Genomic DNA, 24,285 nt, shown 5'->3' on the forward strand with positions numbered 1-24,285 from the left:
GTTATCACCCCCCTTTAGCCCTCTTACATATATGTGAGAACCTTTCCCTCTCTCCATTCAGTGCTGGCCTGCAGTCTCTGTCCTGGATCTGAGACTTTCCTTCAGAATTCTTCAGAAATAGTCATTTGAAGGACGCCTGAGTTGTAGTCCTGATTTTGGTAGGACCTTTACAAATCATTTAAATGCGTCATTCCTTTATTATCTCATCTGTAAAATGAAGATAGTAATACCTAGCCTATTTATCTTTCTTTCATTTCATATGTTTTATTGAAATATAGTTAACTTACAATATTAGTTTCAGGTGTACAACATAGTAATTCCATCCTAGCCTATTTGTCTTATACAGTTGTTTTAAGACTCAAATAAAATAATGTAAGTGGAAATGCATTTGAATATAGCAGTAGTATATAGGATAGCGTGTAGCAGTGTCTGTAGTAATGCAAAATATTATTTATTTTGCTGTAAAGTTTCCCATGTAATTCATTACAACTTGGTGGGGAGAATCCTAAGTTAACTTAATCTTAGAGTTCAGAGATATTTGAAAAATATGAAGTATATTTGTTTTTTTTTCTCTTCACAGAAAAAGATAATGCTAAATACGTTTTTAGACACCATGATGGCCGACCCTCCTCCCCAGTGCCTTGTCTGGCTACCTCTCATGCATAGGCTTGCCCATGTTGAGAATGGTAAGGAGAACTTTTATCATTCAGTTCCCTGTGCTATAGGAAGTATATGAACTGACAGTATTTGTAATGTCCTTAGTTATTATCATTGAAAATTACAGTTGACATTTGCTGGCACTCCATCATTTGAATTTGTGGTTTTAGCTTCCAAAAGAGTAATATTTATTTCTCAAAAAAAAAAAAAAAGGGGGGGGGAGGGAGGACTTATTACTTAGATAGGATACCAAGAGGTAGTAATATCAGGTCAGAAAACTTTGTGGTTCAAACTCCAGGCTTTTCCCCCAAGATTCCAGATGGTTGTTTTCTGCTTAAACCCACCTGACTTAGCCATGACTTCCTTGTTTTCCTTTAGTTTATAAAAAGCATAACTCCAAAAACTTGTGTATATTCAATATCAACCACTAAAACTGTAAAATTTTGGAATAGTTTAAAGGAAAATAGCCAAGATAGAATTTGGTACTGGGTTTCACCCATATTCAGTTTTTTCCTTTACCGCTGAATTACTCTCAATATCCTTCCCAAGTAGTTTGACTTAAATCTTTGTTTCACTTGAAATTGAAATGGTACTTATCTCTCAGTAACTACTTAGGTTTTTCTGCTATTGCTATCAGTTTATCTCCTTGTTTAGGTTGTTTGAATTCATTAAAGGAAAGGTCCTGGCTTTTCTCTGGAAGCTCCCTTCTTTTAAGGCTCTTCTTGCCTGTCTCTCCTCATTCCACAAAAGAGAAAGAGTGATAGCTGAGCGGCACTAAAAAGCAGAGTCCTCTTTTTTCATTTTGTAAGAATGAGAGAACGCTACCGTACTCTTTTTATTTTCTCTCCCTCCTACTCATATCTTTTTTTTTTTTTTTAACTTCTCAGGCTTTCACTCAGTCATGGCTTTAGTTCACAAGTCCTTAGATTCAAGATTATTTTCCTAAAGTCCTGGAATCTCTTGAGTAGACTAAAACAGCTAAATTTTTTTTTTTTTTTTGCGGTACGCGGGCCTCCCACTGCTGTGGCCTCTCCCGCTGCGGAGCACAGGCCCGGAACGCGCGCATGCCCGGCGGCCGTGGCTCACGGGCCCAGCCGCTCTGCGGCACGTGGGATCCGCCCAGACCGGGGCACGAACCCGTGTACCCTGCATCGGCAGGCGGACTCTCAACCACTGCGCCACCAGGGAAGCCCAAACAGCTAAATTTTTAAACAGGATTTTTGGATAGAGATTTGTGCTGTTAAATTATTACAGTGTTGGTGCTTTTGAGGGACAGTGCCTTTATAGCACTAAATGTTTTCGTAGTTTCATATCCCGCTCATGTTCATAAAGTCATTTTATATCTGCTATCCCCAGTAGAGAGGATCTCATTTGTCGAGATCTAGTATTATCCATATGAACATTTTGTTGTGACTTTGTATGTAGTATGTTATTTATAAATTACATTCTTATGTGATTAACACTTTCATTATTCCTTAGAAATATTTTGATAACAAAAATTTAAATTTCTTAGAGGAGGTATGTCCTTTGGATTTCTCATTCCAGATTTTAGTTTTCTGTTATTCTTTAGTGATCTTGTTGTATTATTTTTCTCACCTAGTGCTCAGGTTTTGTTGTTGTTGTTTGTTTGTTTTGAGACTTGATTCTCTAGTTAATATGCATTTTTGGAAGTAGGACTAAAAAGCCTTATAATTGAGACAACACTGCCTTTGTATACACAGTGCTAGAAAGAGTTGTTCAAATGAAGCTTTGAATATTACATCCCTCTTTCCTTTGACTTCCATTTCTTGTGTTCAGAATTGAATTGCCAGAGGGAACAATCGTGCTATCAACATTTAAAAGTATAAATAACAGGGCTTCCCTGGTGGCGCAGTGGTTGAGAGTCCGCCTGCCGATGCTGGGGACACGGGTTCGTGCCCCGGTCCGGGAAGAGCCCATGTGCCGCGGAGCGGCTGGGCCCGTGAGCCATGGCCGCTGAGCCTGCGCGTCCCGAGCTTGTGCTCCACAACAGGAAAAGGCACAGCAGTGAGAGGCCCGTGTACCCAAAAAAAAAAAAAAAAAACAAAAAGTATAAATAACAATCTGTAATATACAGTTGTGCATTTATTGCCCACTTCCACTGAGTAAACTGGACTTTCAGGCTATAAGAGAATCCCAGTAACCCCTATAAATCCTGACTGCCGGCTGGCAGGTTTTCCTGAGGTAAGATGCTGTGTGAGGTGGAGAAAGGAGTCTCGGGTCACCTAAGTTTCCCTCTCTCCAAATCACTGCCCCTTCATTGGTTAGAGTACCTTATTTTATGCCAATACTTGGAGCTCTTACCTAAAACTAGTATTTTGATATGGTAGCCTTACTTTTTTACCAGTTACCATTTGCACCCAGGGATGTAGTAGTATTTATTTATTTATTTGTTTACTGGCTGTGCCGTGTGTCATGTGGGATCTTAGTTCCCCAACCAGGGATCGAACCAGTGCCCCCTGCATTGGAAGCTCAGAGTCTTAACCACTGGACTTCCAGGGAAGTCCCTGTAGTATGTAGTTCAGCAAACTTTTGGAGGCCTTCAATCCAAAGGACTGTGTGAAATACCACTTGCAGGTAGCAGAGACATAAAGCATGGCGTACTGGCTCTCACAGATTTTATGTCAGTGAAGGAAACATATGTCCACAACTAACAATATACATCTCTTAAAAAAAATAGGTTTGGCAGAGAAATTTTGGAATGAGGGTGTCTCTCCTCCTTACTGGTTTGTTTACCTAAACTTTGAGACACGAATGTCATTTTAAAGAAGGCAATTGGTTGTTTTCTAAGGTGGATTGTAATCTATTCTAAATGGAAAATTTTGTTATTTTCTTTTTATTCCAGTGAATGGCTGGTTAGATTAACTAAATTGAAGACAATTTAGATTCTTCACTTCTAGTTTTGTTTTCACCTTTGCTTTTATGTTAAATTTGGTTTTCCGCTGTACTGACTTTATTCTCCAAATGAAAATGACTTCTTTCTCCCTCTGGTCCCCTCTCCTCCCCGCCCTCATCCCTCAAGTCTTCCACCCCGTGGAGTGCTCCTATTGCCGGTGTGAGAGTATGATGGGTTTCCGGTACCGATGCCAGCAGTGCCACAACTACCAGCTCTGCCAGAATTGCTTTTGGCGTGGCCATGCCAATGGCCCTCACAGCAACCAGCACCAGATGAAGGAGCATTCCTCTTGGGTAACTGCTTTGTGTCTCAGTCTGTGTCCCCAGCGGTTACTTGTTTCATCTGTAACAGCACCAGGGCCACTTTTCTGATAGATACCTATCAAATAAGGATGTGGCGTCATAAAATATTAACCCTTATATTTATGATGGGGCTTGCAGGTATGTTGTGCTTCATCACTTGATTTGAAAAGGAGAGTTTTTAAAGTTCTAGGAGATGGAGATATTATGACCTTTGATGTGGTCTCTTTTATTCAGTAAAATGGAATGTTGCAGTGCTCCCTTTCCCAGTGAAAAGTGTCTTCTTTTTTTTTTTTTATTAATTAATATTTATTTTTGGCTATGCTGGGTCTTTGTTTTTGTGCGTGGGCTTTCTCCAGTTGCGGCGAGCGGGGGCCGCTCCTCATCGCGGTGCGCGGGCCTCTTACTGTCGCAGCCTCTCTTGTTGCGGAGCACAAGCTCCAGACACGCAGGCTCAGTAGTTGTGGCTCACGGGCCTAGTTGCTCCGCGGCATGTGAGATCCTCCCAGACCAGGGCTCGAACCTGTGTTCCCTGCATTGGCAGGCAGATTCTCAACCACTGCGCCACCAGGGAAGCCCGAAGAGTGTCTTCTTTTAAAATTGTACAAGGGGGTACCACCCCCACCCCAGAAGACTTACTCTCTGAACTTTAAGGAAGATTTAAAGCTCTTTTTTTCAACAAACTTTATTCATGCTTATAGGGTTTAAATGTTGCAGAGAAAGCTGCATGAGATGAAGGAGTTAAATTTTTACCTCTCTAAAGTTGGGTAGATACTGTATTTTACAATTGCCACACCGATGTCTTTACTTTCAAAAGCAATCTTTTAAATAACAGTATTTGGGTAGAGGTCAATGTCTGATTTTTCTGTGGTGTTTATAAATCATGTAACAAGTTTAGCATCAATCATTTTTTCTTCCCTTCTCTCAGTTTATTTCCAGAGTTTAAAAAATGTCATATTTTTATTTCCTAAATCGCTATAGCCTTGCTTTAAATCTTTTTCCTCTAGCTTTTGTTTGGTTGGTTGGTTTGCTAAAAGGTAGAAAAATATATAGGGTCATAAGTATAATTCAGGATCTAGGTTCTTAAGCCCGGTCATCCTACTAGACTTTAAGTATTAGAAAGCTTCAATAAGCAGGGGTTTTTTTCTATTTTCTTTTTTTTCCTAGTTAACCATCTTAAAACTCAACCAAGAAAAAAGCAAATAAGTTTATATCAGGGATTAGTTAAAAACAAGAAACAAACTTTAATCAAGTATATACTTCCTACATCTCTGATAATGTGTTTGAGATAATTTTTTATTAGATGGCTTTTCAGTGACAGCTAACCCATAAAATTTTGTTAAACTGAACCTCCTATCCTGGGTCTTGTGTTGTAAATTCCAATATTTCTTTTGGTTGAGGAGTCATTATTTTAAATTTTTTAAATAAGCAAAGGGAAAACAAAACCCAGTAGTTTATTCTCTTTTTCATTGACTAGAGAGAATTTATAGATTTTCAAATTGTTACTTTTTCTTCTTCTTAAAGTGCAAGTATCCCGCTGTGTTAAATGACTTATTAATATTTTTCAACTGTTTTTTGTTTAGAGTCTAACTCTTTACACTGAGAAAGCTCTTTGCCTTATTACCTTTCATAATGATTGGATTCTCTGGAATGTATCTACTGAAAGTTCTCTTTCTAGATGTTGGGGCTAGGAGGATGAGGAACTTCTTTTTCACCTTAGTTTGAACTTGCTCATTTAGCTAATTTAAAACCCTTATAGAAATGGGAATTTTATATTTATTTAAAGATAAGTGACTGTTTGAATATTGCTTTATGATTTACAAAGCAGTTTTTCATATACTCTGTTGATCTACAACATACATAGAGGAAAGTACAGAAATCACAAGTGAATTCTTATATTTCTGTTTGATCTTCACAGCACTCTTGTGAAGTAAGTCTTATCGCCATTTATTGTTATTTTTATTTCAGCTTTGTTTTTTTTTCTAGTTTATTAATTTATTTTTGTTATAGTGACTTAAGAGTTAAGGAAAAGTCAAGTATTATCAGCATGCATAATTTTGAAGCTGGTATCATAAATGTATTAGTCCTGAATTTTGATGAGTATTTGCATTATGATGGTAGATGCATATTGGTAAGGTCTTGTGTGTGACTTGTTTTTAAGACTAGGACTCTGTGTGCAGTGCGCTTGTTCTTTGAGGAAGAGATGGATGAATTTTGAGGCTGTTGTGGGTAAAGAAATTTCCACCTAACAAAAAAGTGTGTAATCAGTTTAATAGTAATTTCTTTGAAGTTTGTCCACAGTGTTTGTACTAAAATTTTGAATGAATGTTTCTCTGTGTTCACAACAGATGAATTTAGTGTGCATTTAACCAGTTTGTGTATGAATTTGCATTGTAGACTTGATATGTGTAGTGTTGGTGCTTGGAAATTTATTTTGATTTTTCCAAAAGTTCTGTTTAATGTTTTATCTAAGTAACTATGCAGTATAATTCACCATTCTTTTATTCATCAATCCATTCATTTGTCTTTATTATAGAAAAGAATGCCATATGGTACCATACCTGTAATTCATTCTGTCCATTCATTATTCAAAAGATATTTTTTGAGCACCTGCTATGTCCCAGGCACTGTAAGAGGCTTGTGAGATACATCTATGAACAAACTAGACAAAGATTCCTGCCTTGGTGGAGTTAGATTTTAAGGGTGTTAAAGAGACCACTAGGGCTCATCGGCATCGCTGTTTTCCTGTTCTTGCTGGGCACACATCTAGACTACATTTCTCAGCCCCACTGTATCCAAAAGGACCACGTGAATAGCTGTTACCAGTGGAATGTGATCAGAGTGATATATCTCTTCCCAGAACAAGACAGTTAATAACTGGGTGCCTTTTCTATCCTCTCTAGCAGCTTAGTGGAGAGAATTTCATTAGGACCCAGAGAGGGTGAAACCATAAAATGAAAGGAAACTGGGTCCTTGAACAATGGGTGGAGAGGAATATCCTGCCAACCTGTGTGACTCTGATGGAAGCAAGGGAGAAACTCTGTGTTAAACTACTGAGGTTTTAGTTTTTGCTACAGTGGTTGGTACTGGCAGTGGAATTCTGTTAAAACAGAACCTTAACATTTGTTTCGTTGGCTTGGCAGTCAGGTAGCACCCTGATGAGGACACTGATACTGGAGTTGGGAAAGACAGAAACCCAAGTTCTGCAGTGGTGACCAATTTGGTAAATTTGTCATCGATGATAACTTGGAAGACTTGCTTCATGCCCAGCGAACTCTAGGTCAAACGTTGGAAAAGGTCAGAGTGTGTGTTGACTCTTATTGGTAAGGTATTACATGAAAGAGATGAGCTTAGGAAAGAATTGGCTAGCTTTCCAGCAAAAAATGAAAGGGAATAGAGAAAGTTCTGAGAGTTGGGGCAGTGAAAGGAAAAACAGACTATTTCTAGAGAGCAAGAGATAAGAGTTGAGAGAGGTTTTGAGCATCAAAGACCTAGTAAGTGTTCTCAGTTGAAAAAAAAAAGTGACAGTCCTGTGGCAAAGATCAGATGAAGTGTAGTTCTTACTGGCTGTTCATCAGAATCATCTTGCTCCCACCTTCATAGCTTCTGATTTAATGGGTCCAGGGTACATGAAACCCGGACACAGGCAGTTTTTGAAAGTTCTGTTTTGCAGCCAGAGTTGGAAACTGCTGATCTATTGTTTCATGTGGCCTCCAGGTGGCTTCTGTTAGTTGAAAGCAAGAGGAATGGAGGCATGTCTGGGGAAGAACTTTGTGTGTGGTTACTGGCACATGGAACCGACTGGAAACAAATAGATCAAAGGCCTGCTAAGTTTTTGACGGAATTCTGTTGGCAATGGAACCATGAGCCTGACTATTACAGCTATAAAATCACTTTTTAAGGACCCAGAACTTGCCCTGGAAAGAGGTGGGTTATGAAGGTTTTACGGCCCCTCAGGAGGGTGTACCAGAGCCCACACGGCCAAGGAGAATATTTGATAAGGAAGAACCTTCTCCTCCCACTCTTGTATATTGGGACTGGGGAGAGCAGGTGCAAATAACATGCCTTTTCAGTTCATACGTTGTGTCTTAAGGAGCTGCACGTGGTCTTGATGAAGGAAACTGGCAGAGCCAGAGGTCCTGCACTTGTGGTTAGATGCGCTGACTGGATGGGACTTCAGGTTTGCTTCTGGGTGGTGGGAGAGGCTTGAGTGTGTTCTTTGTGTAGTGAAAGTGAGCAGAAAGATATTTAGTGATTAGAAGTCCTTACCAGTATCCATGTTTTCCTTTTCTTCTGGATATATATATAACTAGATTATATAGCCATCCTCCTTGTAGCCGGATGGGCTATATGACTACTTCTTACCCATGGAATTTGTTTGGAAGTCATCTGTGTTACTTCTGGGTCAAGGTAGTTTAAAGCAGGTGTGTCTTCTCCATTCTTTCTATCTTTGCCCTTCCCACTCCCTATGTACACCAGCCCAAATGAAAGGATCTCTGTTAGTTAACAGAGGCAGAGTCCTTAGATGAAAGGAGGCTGGGGCCCTGAATTCATGGATGAGAGCCCCTCTTCCAGTGTACACTGGACTCTCACATGAGCAAGAAATCAGAAAAAGGAATCAAGGGTAGGAGTGGGGATAGTCTTATAGGCCTTGTTGAGAAAGTGAGATTTGAGCAAAGTCTTAGATGTCTGCCTGCAGACATCTGGGGAAGAGCAGAAGTTTTCAGGATCGTGGCCGTACAGCAAGAGTGTGCATGTGAATTCAGGGAACAGCAAAAATGCCAGCGTAGCCAGAGCAGAAGGAGCAGCAGGAGAGCTGTAGGGAGGGGGTCAGAGAGGTGACAAGGGCCTTGCTGGCCATTGTAAGGGCTTTGGCTTTTACTCTGAGTGAAAGGAGGAATCTTTGTAGAGCTTTGGGTAGAAAATAGCTTGAGTTGATTTATATTTTAAAATGATCAGTCTGGATGCCATGTAAAGAGTAAACAGTGGAAGGAAAAGATAGAAGCAGACCATTTCAGAGAGATGATTGCAGTAATTAAGACAAGATATGGTAGGATGTTAGCAGTAGAGGTGATGAAAAGAGCTGAGTTAGGATATACTTTATAAATCTGCTTCATGGGTGGGATGTGGCTTGTGAGAGGAAAGGAGTCCAGGGAAGCTCTAAGATTTTGTCCCAAACAGTTAGAAGGATGGAATTGCCATCTGCTGAGATGGGGAAGGTTTGGGCTAAACATCATTTAACAGTGATTTAAAAAAACCAACAACAGCACTGTATCAGGATCTTCCTCCAAATCTGAATCATTTAAATATGGCAATAAAAATCCTACAAAATGTTATGCATAGTTTGAATAAGTTATTATTTTTAAAAGTATAATTTAATAGAAAGCATGATAGTCTCTGTGACTGAATGAACCACTTAAACAGAAGTCCTTGTTCAGATCATAAGGCTGGAATGGTCGACAGGACCCACCTCTGTGTGGGCCTCTGAACGTGGCTTGTGCTTTTCACAGCATGGAGACATTATTTATTTATTTATTTTTTAAACATCTTTATTGGGGTATAATTGCTTTACAATGGTGTGTTAGTTTCTGCTTTATAAAAAGTGAATCAGCTATACATATACATATGTTCCCATATGTCTTCCCTCTTGCGTCTCCCTCCCAGGAGACATTATTTTAAGAGAGAGCATCACCGGAGGAAGCAGCTGGAGGACCAGCATCCCTAGAGAGCTGTGGGGAAGCTGCAAGGCCTTGTCTTACCTGGCTGTAAAGTTATGCGGCGACATTCCGCCATATTCTGTTGGTCACAGTCTCTAAGGCTGGAGGGAAGGAGAAGGGACTTCATCTCATGATGCTGGGGTGGTGGTCAAGTCCATCACAGCGGAGCAAGGGTGGTGAGAGAGATCCCTGCAGTTAGGTTTGGAAAATACAGTCTGCCACCCAGCGGATAAAGCCTTACATCCTGATCAAGGATCTCTGTCCGCCGTGGAGACTGTCATGCTTTTCTACCGCGTTCGTACAGTTCGGTGGCGTTAAGTACATTCACGTTGTCGTGCGACCATCACCACCATCCGTCTTTGGGACCTTTTCATCTTCCCAAACGGAAACTCTTAACCCTTTCCTGATCCGCAAGGAGGGCTTGGAGGTAAACAAGACTGCGCCCATTCCCTGCCTTCCCCCTTGCCTTACTTTCAGGGGTCCACTTATTCTTGTCTTCACTTTACCAGGAGAAATTTGACCGATTCCCATGTGGTTACTACTCCATGGCAGGAAGTGTGTATGCACAGTACACTCGTACCACAGTACAGTTTGTTGTCAGTAGAGGTAGTTATATAACTTAGTTGATGACATGGAAATTTCACCTTTCTTCCCAGCAGATGGCAGACTCCACCTCTGCACAAAGTTACTTATCCCATTCTTCAAAATCTATAAATGACAAAGTATTGGATTTGTTTCACAATCTCTATTAATATCATTGCCTTTTTAAAAGTAAATGTTAATGAGCAACTCACATATGTCCAGAGTAGTTGTTTGGGCACTGATGATATTAAATCATTTACTTTAAGGAGTCAGAAAATTATGTTGTTATAGACTTGGAACAATTAAGACTGTTGACTTTGTCAGAAGCAATGTTTCATTTTCATGTGATCAGCATACCTCTCCTCACATCTCTAGAATTCTAAGAGATAATGTGTATTCATTGAGGACAAGGTACACTTCTTGGCCATGCCCCTGTTCAGTTCTAAATAGTTACATGTCATAGTTAAATAGCTACTTTGTACCTGGTGCAAAACTAGGCAGGAGGACTATTTTTTTTAAAGGCGTAAGACAGTATACCTACTTGTAGCAAATACAGCAGGAGGTAAGATACACACATGAAGAAAATCCAAACAAAAGCTACAAAATCTAGTCCCTTAGGTCAGTGCCCCACACTCCTCAGAAAAACTGCTGAGACCTGCCCACTGTGGCTCTGACCTGTTTTGTTTGGTTTTTTTTTTTAACATCTTTATTGGAGTATAATTGCTTTACAATGGTGTGTTAGTTTCTGCGGTATAACAAAATGAATCAGCTGTACATATACATATATCCTCATATCCCCTCCTTTTTGCGTCTCCCTCCCACCCTCCCTATCCCACCCCTCTAGGTGGTCACAAAGCACCGAGCTGATCTCCCTGTGCTATGCGGCTGCTTCCCACTAGCTATCTATTTTACATTTGGTAGTGTATATATGTCAATGCCACTCTCTCACTTCGTCCCAGCTTCCCCTTGCCCCGCCCCGTGTCCTCAAGTCCATTCTCTACATCTGCATCTTTATTCCTGTCCTGCCCCTAGATTCTTCAGAGCCTTTTTTTTTTTTTTAGATTCCATATATATGTGTTAGCATATGGTATTTGTTTTTCTCTTTCTGACTTCACTCTGTATGACAGACTCTAGGTCCATCCACCTCACTACAAATAACTCAATTTCATTTCTTTTTATGGCTGAGTAATATTCCATTGTGTATATGTGCCACATCTTCTTTATCCATTCATCTGTTGATGGACACTTAGGTTGCTTCCATGTCCTGGCTATTGTATAAATGGAGCTGCAGTGAACATTGTGGTACATGACTCTTTTTGAGTTACGGTTTTCTCAGGGTATATGCCCAGCAGTGGGGCTGTCTAAGCATTTCTTTTAACCCCTTGTTTTGATAGAAATTTGGCTTTCCTGTAGGTGTTCCACTTCTCTCGCAGCCCTTTCAGGTGGTGGCTATCTATTCTCCTACATCCACATGAATCTTTAGGGTTTGGGAGGTGAAATTATTGTTAGGGTGACCGTATAAATTAGCATATAATCCAGACTCATGTGAGAGTGGAAGGGGACACTGTTAATTATGCAGGGACAACATGTGTAAACTGCAATTATCCTGGGTAAACTATTTATGGTCACTGTTTTAGTTTTCGTTTCCTGCATAATAAATAACCATAAACTTAGCAGCCTAAAACAGCAGAAATATGTTATCTAGGTCAGAAGTCCAGGCAATGGCATGGCTGGATTCTCTGCTGTAGGTCTCACTGCGTTGAAATCGTGGTGTCAGCTGAGGCTGTAATTATCATCTGGGCTTGAGGGTCCTCTTGTCATCTCACTGGTTGTTGGCAGGATTCATCTCATTGCAGCTGTGATAATGAGGTCCCCGTTTTCCTGATAGCTGCCAGCCAGGGGTGACTCTCAGCTCCCAGGGGCTACCTGCAGTTCCTTGACATGTGGCCCTCATAGGCAGTTCACAGCATAGATGTTGGCTTTCTTCGAGGCCAGCTAGAGTGCATCTCTCTGAAACCAGCCAGAAAAAAATACTGCTTTTAAACAGCTCACCTGATTAGACCAGGCCCACCTAAGGTAATCTTCCTTTCACTGTATAACATAATCAGAGGAGTGATCGTTTATCATATCCACAGTTTCCACCTACATTCAAAGAGGAAAGGCTGATACAAGGATGAGGATTAACCTCAATTATAAGTTGAGGGTCAGCTTATATTTCTGTGAATGCTGTCACCCTGGTTATTTTCCTTCTTGTATTCCTTCCTGCCACTTCTAGATCTTTACACCCTGAATCTCTTAGATTAAAAAAAAAAAAAATACAAGCAAGATGCTGCTTTGAGGATCATGTCATTTTAGCCCTGTTATCCTTCTTCTTTTCTGGTGGTATTATCTCCGTCCTTTCTGGACATACTCCTTCACTGCTGGATGGTTTGGTACCCGATTGATGGTCACCTCATGGTGATTTCTGCATCTCTGTAGTCAAACCTTTTAAGACCTTGGCCACATGGTTTCTTGACTTCTTCAGCTCTGACACTCTTCTTCTCCACTGAACATCAGACGTCTGCTCCCTCAGTTACACCTAGACCTTTTCGCCACCTCCAACTGCTCCTACTTCCAAAATCACTGATTTCGACATCCTATTCTCGTTTGATATCCCATTATCATTCCAGTTGACTTTTCAACCACTCTCACTAAGATCATTTTTTAATCTCTTTCCAGCCTTTTATCCATTGATCTGTCTCCTCTCTCTATCCATCATTCCTTGCTTCTTTTTTCTTCTCTCCTTACCATTTTAGATATGGCCCTTCATTCCTGTACCATAAACGCCATTGTCCTGTGACTTTTTTATCCATGTCTCTGTCAACGAAATTCATGGATGAACTAATTTATCTGCTTTCTCTAGTACTTCTGGAGAAATCCATACAATGGGACAGATTAGTATTACCTTAAGCTTCATGATCACCAACTACATGTTGATGCTCAGCATTGCAATCCTGTTGCATTTCTCTGATCACCTTGCTTTTCCATTCTTTGCAGTGGTCAGTTAAAGTCATAAAGGAATAAAGTCTCCATTCTTTTTAAACCATCTACCCCAACTCTTCCCTGTCTTTCAGTAGATGACTTCTTTTCTTACACAGAGAAAACAAAAGCCTTAAGACAGGAACCCCCTTAACTTTCTGCTGCCAGCTTCATTAACTCATTTATACGTTTATCCAGCAAATTCTAATTCAGTACCTGCTACCTCGCAGACACTGTTGTAGGTGTGGGGTTACTTAGAAAAGGCTAGGACAAAGTCATTGCCTTCATGGAGCTTACGGTTTTTTTTGTTTTTGTTTTGTTTTGCGTTACGCGGGCCTCTCACTGTTGTGGCCTCTCCCGTTGCGGAGCACAGGCTCCGGGCGCGCAGACTCAGTGGCCTTGGCTCAAGGACCCAGCCGCTCCGCGGCATGTGGGATCTTCCCGGACCGGGGCACGAACCCGCGTCCCCTGCATCGGCAGGCGGACTCTCAACCACTGCGCCACCAGGGAAGTCCGGAGCTTACGTTTTAAAGGGGGCAGATGGATAAAAACATTTTAAAAACAAAATCCCCAAAATAAGTGAACAAGGAAGGTATCAAATGATGATAAGTTCTATGTAGAAAAGTAAAATGATAAAAAGATGACTGAACAGCTACTTAGGATATGGTGGTGGTCAGCAACCTGCTGAAACTGACTCGGGAGGAGACAGCGAATCTGAATAAATCTGTGATAAGTAAAGAGATTAAGGTAGTGATAAAAAAACCTTCCCACAAAAGGCCGGGCCTAGATGCCTTCACTGGTGAGTTCTACTGAACATTTAAAGAGTTAATACCAAGCCTTGACACATTTGCCAAAATAGGAGAGGATGAACACCTCTGAACTCATTCTTGTCAGGCCAGTGTTATGCTATCTGATATGAAAACAAAACCTAACAAAACAAAAAAGAGGATATCAAAAGAAAAGAAATTACAGACCAATATCCCTTAGGAATGTAGTCTCAAAAATCCTCAATGAAATATTAGCAAACCAAATTCAACAACATATAAAGAAGATTATACATCAGTTTATGACCAAATGTATATTATCCCAGAAATGCAAGGTTGGTTCAACATGCAAAAATCAATCAATATAATACCATATTATTAGAATAAAGGACAAAAATACATGATTATCACAATAAATGTGAAAAAGGAATTTGACAAAATGCAACCTCCTTTCATGATAAAAATCAAGCAGCAAACTAGAAATAGAGGGTAACTGCCTCAATCTGATAAATTTCTTCAACATCTGTGAAAAACCCATAGCTAATGTTACACTTAATGGTGAAAGACTGAAAGCTTTCTCTGTAAGATCAGGAACAAGACAAGCATGTCTGCTCTTGCCGCTTATATAAACATTGTACTGGCTGTCCTAGCCAGGGCAATTAGGCAGCAAAAAGAAATAAAATGCATCCATATTGGAAAAAGAAGCTAAACTCTTTATTTGCAGATCACAGGAATATGACTATAATTAACACTATTGAGTTGTACATTTAAAATGGTTAAGATGGTAAATTTTATGTGTTTTTTTACAATTTTTTTTTTTTTTTTTTGCGGTATGCGGGCCTCTCACTGTTGTGGCCTCTCCCGTTGCGGAGCACAGGCTCCGGACGCGCAGGCTTAGCGGCCATGCTTCATGGGCCCAGCCGCTCCGTGGCATGTGGGATCCTCCCGGACCGGGGCACGAACCGGTGTCCCCTGCATCGGCAGGCGGACTCTCAACCACTGTGCCACCAGGGAAGCCCACCACAATTTTTTTTTAAGTTAACTTTAGGAGAAAACGGACAAAGGATCTGAATATACATTTCAGAAGATATACAAATGGCCAATAAACATATGAAAAGATGATCAACATTACTTAGTCATTAGGGAAATGACTAATCAAAGCCACAATGAGATGCCCCTTCACACCCACTAGGTTGGCTGAAATAAAGACTGACAATAACAAGTATTGTTGAGAATGTGAAGAAATAGGAACCCTAATACACTGCTGGTGGGAATGTAAAATGGTGCAGCCACATTGAAAAAATAGTTTAGCAGTTGCTCAGAATGTTAAACAGAGTTACCATGGGATCCAGCAATTCCACTCCTAGGTGAGAATTGAGAATTCTCCTTTGAGAGTTGAAAATATACGTTCACAGAAAAACTTGTTCATGAATGCTCATAGCAACATTATCCGAAATACCTCAAAAGTGGAAATAAAGCCAAATGTCTGTCAACTGTTGAGCAGATAATCAAAACGTGTTATGTCAACATTATGGAATACTATTAGGCAACAAAAAGAAATGAAGTACTGATACATGCTAAAACATGGATGAACCTTGAAAACATGCTAAGTGAAAGAAGCCAGACATAAAAAGTCACGTAGTGTTTGATTCCACTTACATGAAATACCCACAGTAAGCAAGTGCATAGGGACAAAGTAGATCAGTGGGGTGGGCAAAAAGAGTATTGGGTTTCTTTTGGGGGTGGAAAACATCTTCTGAAATGAGATATTAGTTATGGTTACACAACTGTTTTGAATAGATTAAAACCACTGAATTGTAACTTTAAAAGGGTGAATTTTATGGTATGTGAATTATATATCTCAATAAAGCTATCAAAAATTGGTCAGGGAAAGTTTCTTTTTTAAGAAGTGACATTCGAACTGAGATTGGAATGACTAACTTGAGGTTGGTGGTTATGAATTCAAAGTCAGACCAGTTGGCGTAGTTGTATATTTTACTTCTGCCCCCTCATTGTGTGGGTAGAGGAGCAGAGTGGGTGGAGGTGGGGTTTTGACAGAGGAGTGTGACAAAGGAGGAGGGTTGGCGAGAGAGGCTGGAGAGTAGGCAAAGACATGAATGTCGTAATGGGCTGTGGAATGTAAGTCGGTTGAAGAGAGAAATGAGACCATGAGGGAGACAAGGGACTGTGTGAAGGTAGCAGGCTCGGTGGAGACGGGTCCCATTGGCGCTGAAGTATTGTTCGAGGGCACTGGAAGGAGTGATCCAGAGAGATAGAAGTTGGTATGAGAGTGCAGTGCTTGACATGGAGATGTTAGATAATGTACGGTAATTGGCAATACGGTGTTCTAGGACGTGACTTGAAGCTGGTGACCCACGCAGAGTGGGGGAACGTTGTAGGAGAGTTCAGGGAAGGCCACTGTATATGCTCCCTGAAGCTGCTGTAACAAATTACTGCAAAGTTGGTGGCTTAAAACAGAAATTTATTCTCTCACAGTTATGGACATCACAATTTTATTTTATTTTAAAATTTATTTTATTGACATATAGTTGATTTACTATGTTGTGTTAATTTCTCCTGTACAGCAAAGTGGTTCAGTTATACATATATATACACACACATTCTTTTTCATGTTCTTTTCCATTGTGGTTTATCACAGGATATTGAATATAGTTCCCTGTGCTATACAGTAGGACCTTGTTGTGTATCCATTCTGTATGTGATAGCTTGCATCTGCTAATCCCAAACTCCCAGCCCATCCCTCCCTCAACCCTTCCTCCTTGGCAACCACAAGTCTGTTCTCTATGTCTGTGGATACCATAGTTTGAAATCAAGATGTTAGCAGGGCCATACTCCCTCTGGAGGCTCCAGGGAAGAATCCATTTATATTAGTCAGGGTTCTCCAGAGAAACAGAGTCAAAATGGTTTACAATTATATAAGAAGTGATTATTATAAGGAATTGGCTCATGCAGCAGTGGAAGCTGACAAGCCTCAAGATCTGCAGGAAGAGTCAGAAAGCTGGAAACCCAGCAGAGCCAAGGGTGTAGTTCCAGTTTGAGTCTGAAGGGCTGTAGGCTTGAGACCCAGGAAGAGCAGATGTTTCAATTCAACTCCAAAAGCAGAAAATCCAGTATCCCAGTTCAAAGTCAGTCAGGCAGGAGGAATTCTCTTACTTGAGGGAGGGTCAGCCCCTTTATTCTGTTCAGGTCTTCAACAGATTGGATGAGGCCCACCCACATCAGGAAGACAAATCCGCTTTACTCGTCTACCAATATGGATGTTAATCTCATTCAAAAACACCCTCACAGGAGCACTCAAAGTAATGTTTGATTGACTATCTGGGCACGCTGTAGTACAGGTTAAGTTAGCACACAGAATTAACCATCACACCGTTCTTTGCCTCTTCCACCTTTTGGTGGCTGTTGGCATTCCTTGATTTGTGGCTGCCTCACTCCAGTCTCCGCCTCCTTGGTCACATTGCCTCTTCCTCTTCTCTCTCTTCTCTGTGTGTCTATCTTATAAGGATACATGTAATTGCATTTTGGGTCTACCCAGATAATCCAGGATAAACTCTTTGTCTCCAGATCCTTAACTCAATCACATATTTTGCCATAGAAGGTAATATTTACTCTTTTGACATATAGGGCAATATTCTAGATTCCAGAGATTAAGGTGTGGGCGTATCTTTTGGGAGGTCCTCCGTTCAATTGACCACAGTAGTGTATGGGAAAGGTCAACTCTGTGGATGTTGAAATCAACAAGAATTATGACAGTAATATTGGACTCCACTGTAGAGGGATATTTAGGGTTTTGGTCTGATGACATGAAATTCAAAACGGGGGTTTTAAGGAAAAGGGGAGATAATCTGAGAATGGCAGTGAGGTTCTGGGAGGACATCTCCCCACCTGGAGGTCCAGCTGTTTGAGGGATATGAGAGAGAAAGCAGCTGCCACTTGAATGGCTGCAGAGGAAGCCAGGCCTTCAGGGAAAGCCAGGTTTCTATGTGAAAGTAACACTCGGAGAAGAGGATTCTCAGCCAGAGAAGGGATTTTGCTGATGGTAGACTATGAAGATAAGTTGAACGATTTGAGAGTGGAGGATTAGTGGGAGATGGGGTCTTGTGAGGCTATGTGCAGAGCCTTATGGGAATGAGAGTCCAAGCGGGGAGTCGAAACAGGCATAACCTGTGATAAAGGTTGTGTTGGAATTAGTCCCAGATAGTCTCCTAGGCAGATCCTGGTGCTGTCAATGTGAGTATTACTGGGAGAGGGTCTTGCCGGCAGTGAGCAGAGCTCTGGGCTCCCATCTTTACTCCTGTTAAGGTGGTATGAAACCTGGGGAGATGGCCCTGAAGTTCTCCTGACCACAGCTAAACTGACTGCTTCGCTGACCAAGGCCTTCCCTCTGAAATTATGAATTTCTTGGGCCATCCAAGAGATAAAAGGAATAGGCTAGAGGTATCCTGACAGCATATATCAGCATTTTCAGTAGGTTGAGTGGGATATTTTAAATATTGTTCTTTTCAGTATTTGAATATTGCCCCTGTTCTGCTGTGGTATTTGGATGCACTGTGTATTCTTAAACCCATTTACAGCTGCAGAAGTGCTGAGTTTGAAAGCAGAACATTTGAAATGGACCCAGCTGTTTAAAAAGATGGATACTTATCAAAGAGAGTATTGATGTATAGTTTATGAAATAATAAGGTGTTTTTTTCAACTAGCCTGATTATTTTTAGAGCAAAGAGATGACAGGGAGATTTTCCATTGCAGAGAATGTGTGACTTAACCGAAACCAAGCAGTTCTTCAAGTGAATGGTTTCCTCTGGCAGTCATCTTAGCCACAGCCCTTTCTCCAGTGTTAGATCTTTTTTGATTACTACACGTGGCTACCAGAGCTGAACTGGAGAATGTGTATCCAGCTTCCATGTGTAGAGAGGATTAGAGGAATCTGTATGACCCAGCAGTGTGAATTGCTTGTCTGTTTCTACGTTAACTCAGATATATCAGTGATTACTGTCTGTATATCTAGGACATTCTGAGATCTACAGATACAGATTTATGGTAGAACTGTTTCTCTAAATACACTTAATACACGTGTATTGTATATTCATTACCTTTTATCTCCATTTAGTGGCTACAGAATGTCCAATTACGAAATTTTTGATTACCTATGATAAACCAGATATTGTGTTCCCTGGCATTCTTTCCTGAGCTGCTTTCCTTATTCTGTATTTTGCAGTTGAAGTACAGTTGATTTACGATATTATGTTAGTTTCAGGTGCACAACACACTGATTCAGTGAGCTGTCTTTTCTTCTCTTGCTGCAACCTCTGAGCGTGCCAGGTTTTAGATGACCCTCCCCAACCAACCCCCCCAACACTAATAGATTTATGCAGTTCTTTTTTTTAACTTTATTTTTGTTCATTTTTAAAATATTTGTTTATTTAGTTATTTGGCTGTGCCAGGTCTTAATTGCAGCACGTGGGATCTTTGTTGCCACATGCGGGATCTTCATGGTAGCATGCAGGATCTTTAGTTGCAGCACGCGAGGTCTTTAGTTGCTTTATGCGGAATCTTTAGTTGCGGCACATGGAATCTTTAGTTGCGGCATGCGGGATCTAGTTCCCTAGCCAGGGATCAAACCCAGGCCCCCTGCCCTGGTAGCATGGAGTCTTAACTGCTGGGCTACCAAGGAAGTCCCTCTGCAGGGACCCAAAATAAATTTATTTATTTATTTATATTTTTGGCTGCGTTGGGTCCTCATTGCTGCGCGCGGGCTCCCTCCACTTGTGGCTAGTGGGGGCCACTCTTTGCCATGGTGCGCAAGCTTCTCATTGGGTGGCCTCTCCCGTTGTAGAGCACGGGCTCCAGGCACTTGGGCTTCAGCAGTTGTGGCTCATGGGCTCCAGAGCGCAGGCTCAGTAGCTGTGGGGCACGGGCCCAGTCACTCCACGGCATGTGGGATCCTCCCGGACCAGGGCTCGTACCCACGTCCCCTGCATTGGCAGGTGAATTCTTAACCACTGTGCCACCAAGGAAGGCCCCCTCTGCAGTTTTTTAATTCCAGCCGAGGCTTCTGGTCCAGGTTAAGACTCCTATATTCAGTGGCCCTATGGACATTTCCATCTTAAAGTCTCACTAGCTTTTCTGTCAACACATGGTTCTAATAATTTTTTCAGTCAGTTTTCTTAGACTTCTAAGTAGATAACTATATTGCCTGTGGGAAACAGTAAAAATCATTTTTCCAATAGTTATACCTTTGTTTTTTTTTTTTTTAACCTTTTTGTTTTGGCAAGAACTTCTAGATCAGTGCTTCCCAAAATGGCTTGAAAAGAATCAGCTGGGCAGCTTGTTTAATATACAGAGTACCAGGTCTCTACCCTTGGGAATTTTAACTTAGTAGGTCTGGGTTGAGTTAGAGGAATCTGTTTTGTTTTGTTTCGTTTCATTTTGAAACAAACACCCCAGGAATTTTTTAATCTTCAGACAGTTTTGGGAAACACTGTTTCAGAGCTAAGTAATAGTGGTGGTGGTCTTCGGTTCCTGGCTGTGGGGCATCTGTATCATGTGTGACGTTAATTGACTTCTGGCTCCGTTCCTGCCTTCACCTGTGGCAGTGTTTGTGACAGCCTTTGGAGATAGCGGGTGCCCAGGTGTCATCATCCAGGGGCCCTGGTAAAGAGCTTTTTGCCCTGGTAATCGTTCAGTAAACATTTCTAGTGCCTGTTCTGCTCCAGGCCCCAGAGAGTGCTGCTATACAAAGAAGCAATTGGTGGGTCTTCTTGGTTTTCCAACCTTCATGCTCTCTCCAACCTCCAGCCTCCCTTTTGTGGGACTTTGGCTGCCTGTAAATCTTTTTCCATCATACTCAAGTGCTCTGCTCCTTTTTGTCTTAGCTGACTAGACCCTTTGTTTACCCAGACCTGAAGTACTGGTCACACTTCTCCTTCCTCATTCTATCCTGCCATGCAATCTGTTGCTGCATTTGGCCAGAGAACTATCTGTTCAATGTATTCTAGAAGCAGCTTCTAAATCAGAGATGATTTGTAACACACTGGGGTTTTATCTTATGGAGTAACATTTTGAAAGCGTCTTCAGTTTTGTCTTTGGACTTGGACTTTTATGTATGGCTTTAACTCATAGACAGCACTATGACAGTATTGAACTATTTCCAGTTGCTTGTTCTACCATATTTTCTTACTTCTATGTCTTTGAATCTGTTGTTCTATCTCCCTTTGTCTCCTCTCCTCCCCATCCTCCCAAATTTCCCATGCCAACTTCTCTTCAGCCTCTGAGGTTCAGCTCAGCCATTGCCTCTTTTCCTGATCCCCAAGCTGATTTATATGTCTCTTCACGCTCTGCTATGGCACACTGAATACCTCCTTTAAGGCACCTATCATGCTATTATAATTATCTGTTCATTTGTCTGTATATTCTATTATCTCATAATTCCTTAGTATGTTATTAGCCTATATACCCCTGTGTTTGTTAAAGAACATTATAAAGTTGGCATCTCCCACTTGTTCCAGTTTTTAAACTACTTTTGATCATGGGAATGTCTTCCTGACTCGAAAAAGTGTGAGAGATTGATAATATTCAATTTTGGCAAGAGTGTAGAGGGCTCTAGAAGATTATTGGTACGAGTGTGAATTGATACCATATTTGAAAAATAAAATTTTAAATGCATATAAACTTTGACTCAGCAATTCCCCCTATAGGAATTCTCCCACAAAGACCCTTGCATCAAGTATATTAGGATTTTGGTATGAAGAGATGGCCAAAATCTCCAACAGTAACAAAATGACTAAATTTATTATGGTATATATACGTACATACATATATATATATATATATATATATATAATTATAACTGTGGAATTCTGTGTAGCAGTCAAAATAAGTGAAATAGATTTATATGTTCAGATGTGGAAAGAGGTCCATAGTATATACCCATTTTCCTCCCTCCTCAGAGGTAACCTCTATTTTGAATTTAGTACTCAATATTTCCATTCATATGATATTTTCATATTTTTTATTACACATGTGTATGTGGCCATTAAAATATGTAGCATTGGGCTTCCCTGGTGGCGCAGTGGTAGAGAGTCCGCCTGCCGATGCAGGGGACACGGGTTCGTGCCCTGGTCCGGGAAGATCCCACATGTACATGCCGTGGAGAGGCTGGGCCCGTGAGCCATGGCCGCTGAGCCTGCGCATCCGGAGCCTGTGCTCCGCAACGGGAGAGGCCACAACAGTGAGAGGCCCGCGTACCGCAAAAAAAAAAAAAAAAAAAAGAAAGAAAAAGAAAAAATATATATATATATAGCATTGTTTCTCATATTTTTAAACTTTATCAAAATAGTGTCATATTACATATATCCTCTTGCAGTTTCCTTTGTTCACCTACATTGTTTGTAAAATGATCTCCATGTTGATATGGTTATTTTCAATGCCATATAAAATTCAATTCTATAAATATGCCACATTTTATTTATTCTCTTGTTGATTGACATTCAACTTGTTTCTAATTTTCTACTTTTCCAAACAAAGCTTTAGTGGATTTTCTAGTACAGGTCATCTTGTGCAGCCTGGGGAATTTTTCTAGGGTAATTTTTAGGAGTGGAATTCCTTAGTCCAGAGGAGTGTGTATCTTTTTTTTTTTTTTTTTTTTTTTTTTTTTGAGTGTGTATCTTTTACTAGATTTTACTAAATTGTCTCCAAGGGGGCTTTACTACTTCACACTCCCACCAGCAGTGTATGAGCTTTACCATGTATTCACATCTTCATTTGTAAGGAATATGTTACTTTTAGTTCTCTTACGGAGCAACAAAACTCTTAACAAATTGTTTGAAGAAGATGGGAATATGAACTGCCAGTTAAAGCTATTGAGAAAGGAAATTCTGTCCATGTCATCAAACTGATGTTTTAAAGGGCAGTCCAATTCTCAGTGCAGCATTTCCCCTGTTGTACATTCTGGTAAGAGTTCCAACACAAAATGGGATGCCAGGCCAGGTTGATATCACAGCTCAGTTAGGAGCAAAGTCTGGCCTTGAACTTTGTTTTTGCCTATACACATTCACAGCTTTTTCAGTTGTAACTTATTTATGCTTAATGTGGCAATTATCGGTAATTCAAGGGTACCCCTCCCACACCCAGGGTTGGTATGTGTGGAACCATAAATACTATATTGGCTGTCAGGGCACACCTAGCAGTGTCAGTCTGTTGATGTTGAATTCCAACAAATCTGTATTTGTTGGAATTTTTTTGTTTTTGTTTTTTCCTGAAAAGGAGGCTGAAACGACTTGCTGCTCAAAAACCAAGTTACTGCTGTTCTTTACATAACTCCAGCCTCAGCTATCATTGAACCATTTGAGATAATGGTGGTTCCTTTTTTGTGGGTCAAGAGGTTGTAATTTATAAGCATGTTTCAGAAGCCATATGTGAACTGATTACTTTTTATTCTACCTAGCTATATTCTCATAACTGTCAGAGAGCTCATACTCTCAAATCTTGGAAGAGTAATAAAAATTACATGGATTACATTTCTCTCATACATTAATCAGTCAAAATTATAGCTTTACAAATTAAGTTCAACTGGAGCTTAGCAACTGTAATTTTTTTACTTTCTAAAGCAGTTATTCTGAATCCTTTAAAAAATAATATAAGGGATATTATGAATTTTCAAAATATATTTTAAATAAACTTTAATAAACAAAAAAGAACTGGGAATTCCATTTCAGGGTGATGGTCTGAGGACATGCTATCACCTTTCCATCTTGCCTCAGATACTTAGAAATGATAGATTAGAATTTTAAAAATAATTTGCAAGTACACTAGAGGGGAAAAAAAGAAGGAAAACCCACAGCAGGTCCCAGATGTGCAGAACCCCCATGAAAAGTGTATGGGATCAGTTTACAAAAGAAAACCTTGTTTCAAAACAAGGGCAGAAAACTGTTGCTTCTCAGGATAGGAGTAGCATCTAGAATGTTCCTGCTTGGAAAGTTGATATGGGCAGCTGAGAGGGGCTCAGGGCAAGTGACAGAGTGACTCTGGTACTATAGCCTGGTGATGCAGGTGTCGCCGGCAGATGTAGTGTACATAGGACCTTAGGTTGGAGAGGCAGGGCTGGGGTCCAGGTGCTTGGTGAATTCCAGGAGAATAGGGGTCCCATGTTCATAAGACTGACTACAAAGCTTTTCCATGAGGTGTCACCTTCTGTCCCTCCTTCACTCTCACTGAAAACAAGTCCTACTTCTCCCCTCCAGGTATGCAGTGCACCCAGATAGTGTAGACTGTCTCAACAGAGAGCCTTAACTACAAAGATGAGCACTTCATTC

The 24,285-nt window shown here is 40.7% G+C and overlaps 1 protein-coding gene across 1 annotated transcript in view; it reads left to right on the top strand.

Moving 5' to 3' along the window:
• The window catches only part of DTNB (dystrobrevin beta), a 235,471-nt gene that overhangs the window by 87,650 nt on the left and 123,536 nt on the right, over positions 1-24,285 (top strand). The window contains exons 7-8 of the mRNA XM_024764484.1: positions 581-686; positions 3,698-3,864. Coding sequence (XP_024620252.1) covers positions 581-686; positions 3,698-3,864 — 273 coding nt within the window. The remainder of the gene's footprint in view (positions 1-580; positions 687-3,697; positions 3,865-24,285) is intronic.

The sequence above is a fragment of the Neophocaena asiaeorientalis genome, unplaced genomic scaffold (assembly GCF_003031525.2).
Source record: "Neophocaena asiaeorientalis asiaeorientalis breed wild unplaced genomic scaffold, Neophocaena_asiaeorientalis_V1.1 scaffold345, whole genome shotgun sequence".
In the NCBI taxonomy this organism is placed as follows: domain Eukaryota; kingdom Metazoa; phylum Chordata; class Mammalia; order Artiodactyla; family Phocoenidae; genus Neophocaena; species Neophocaena asiaeorientalis.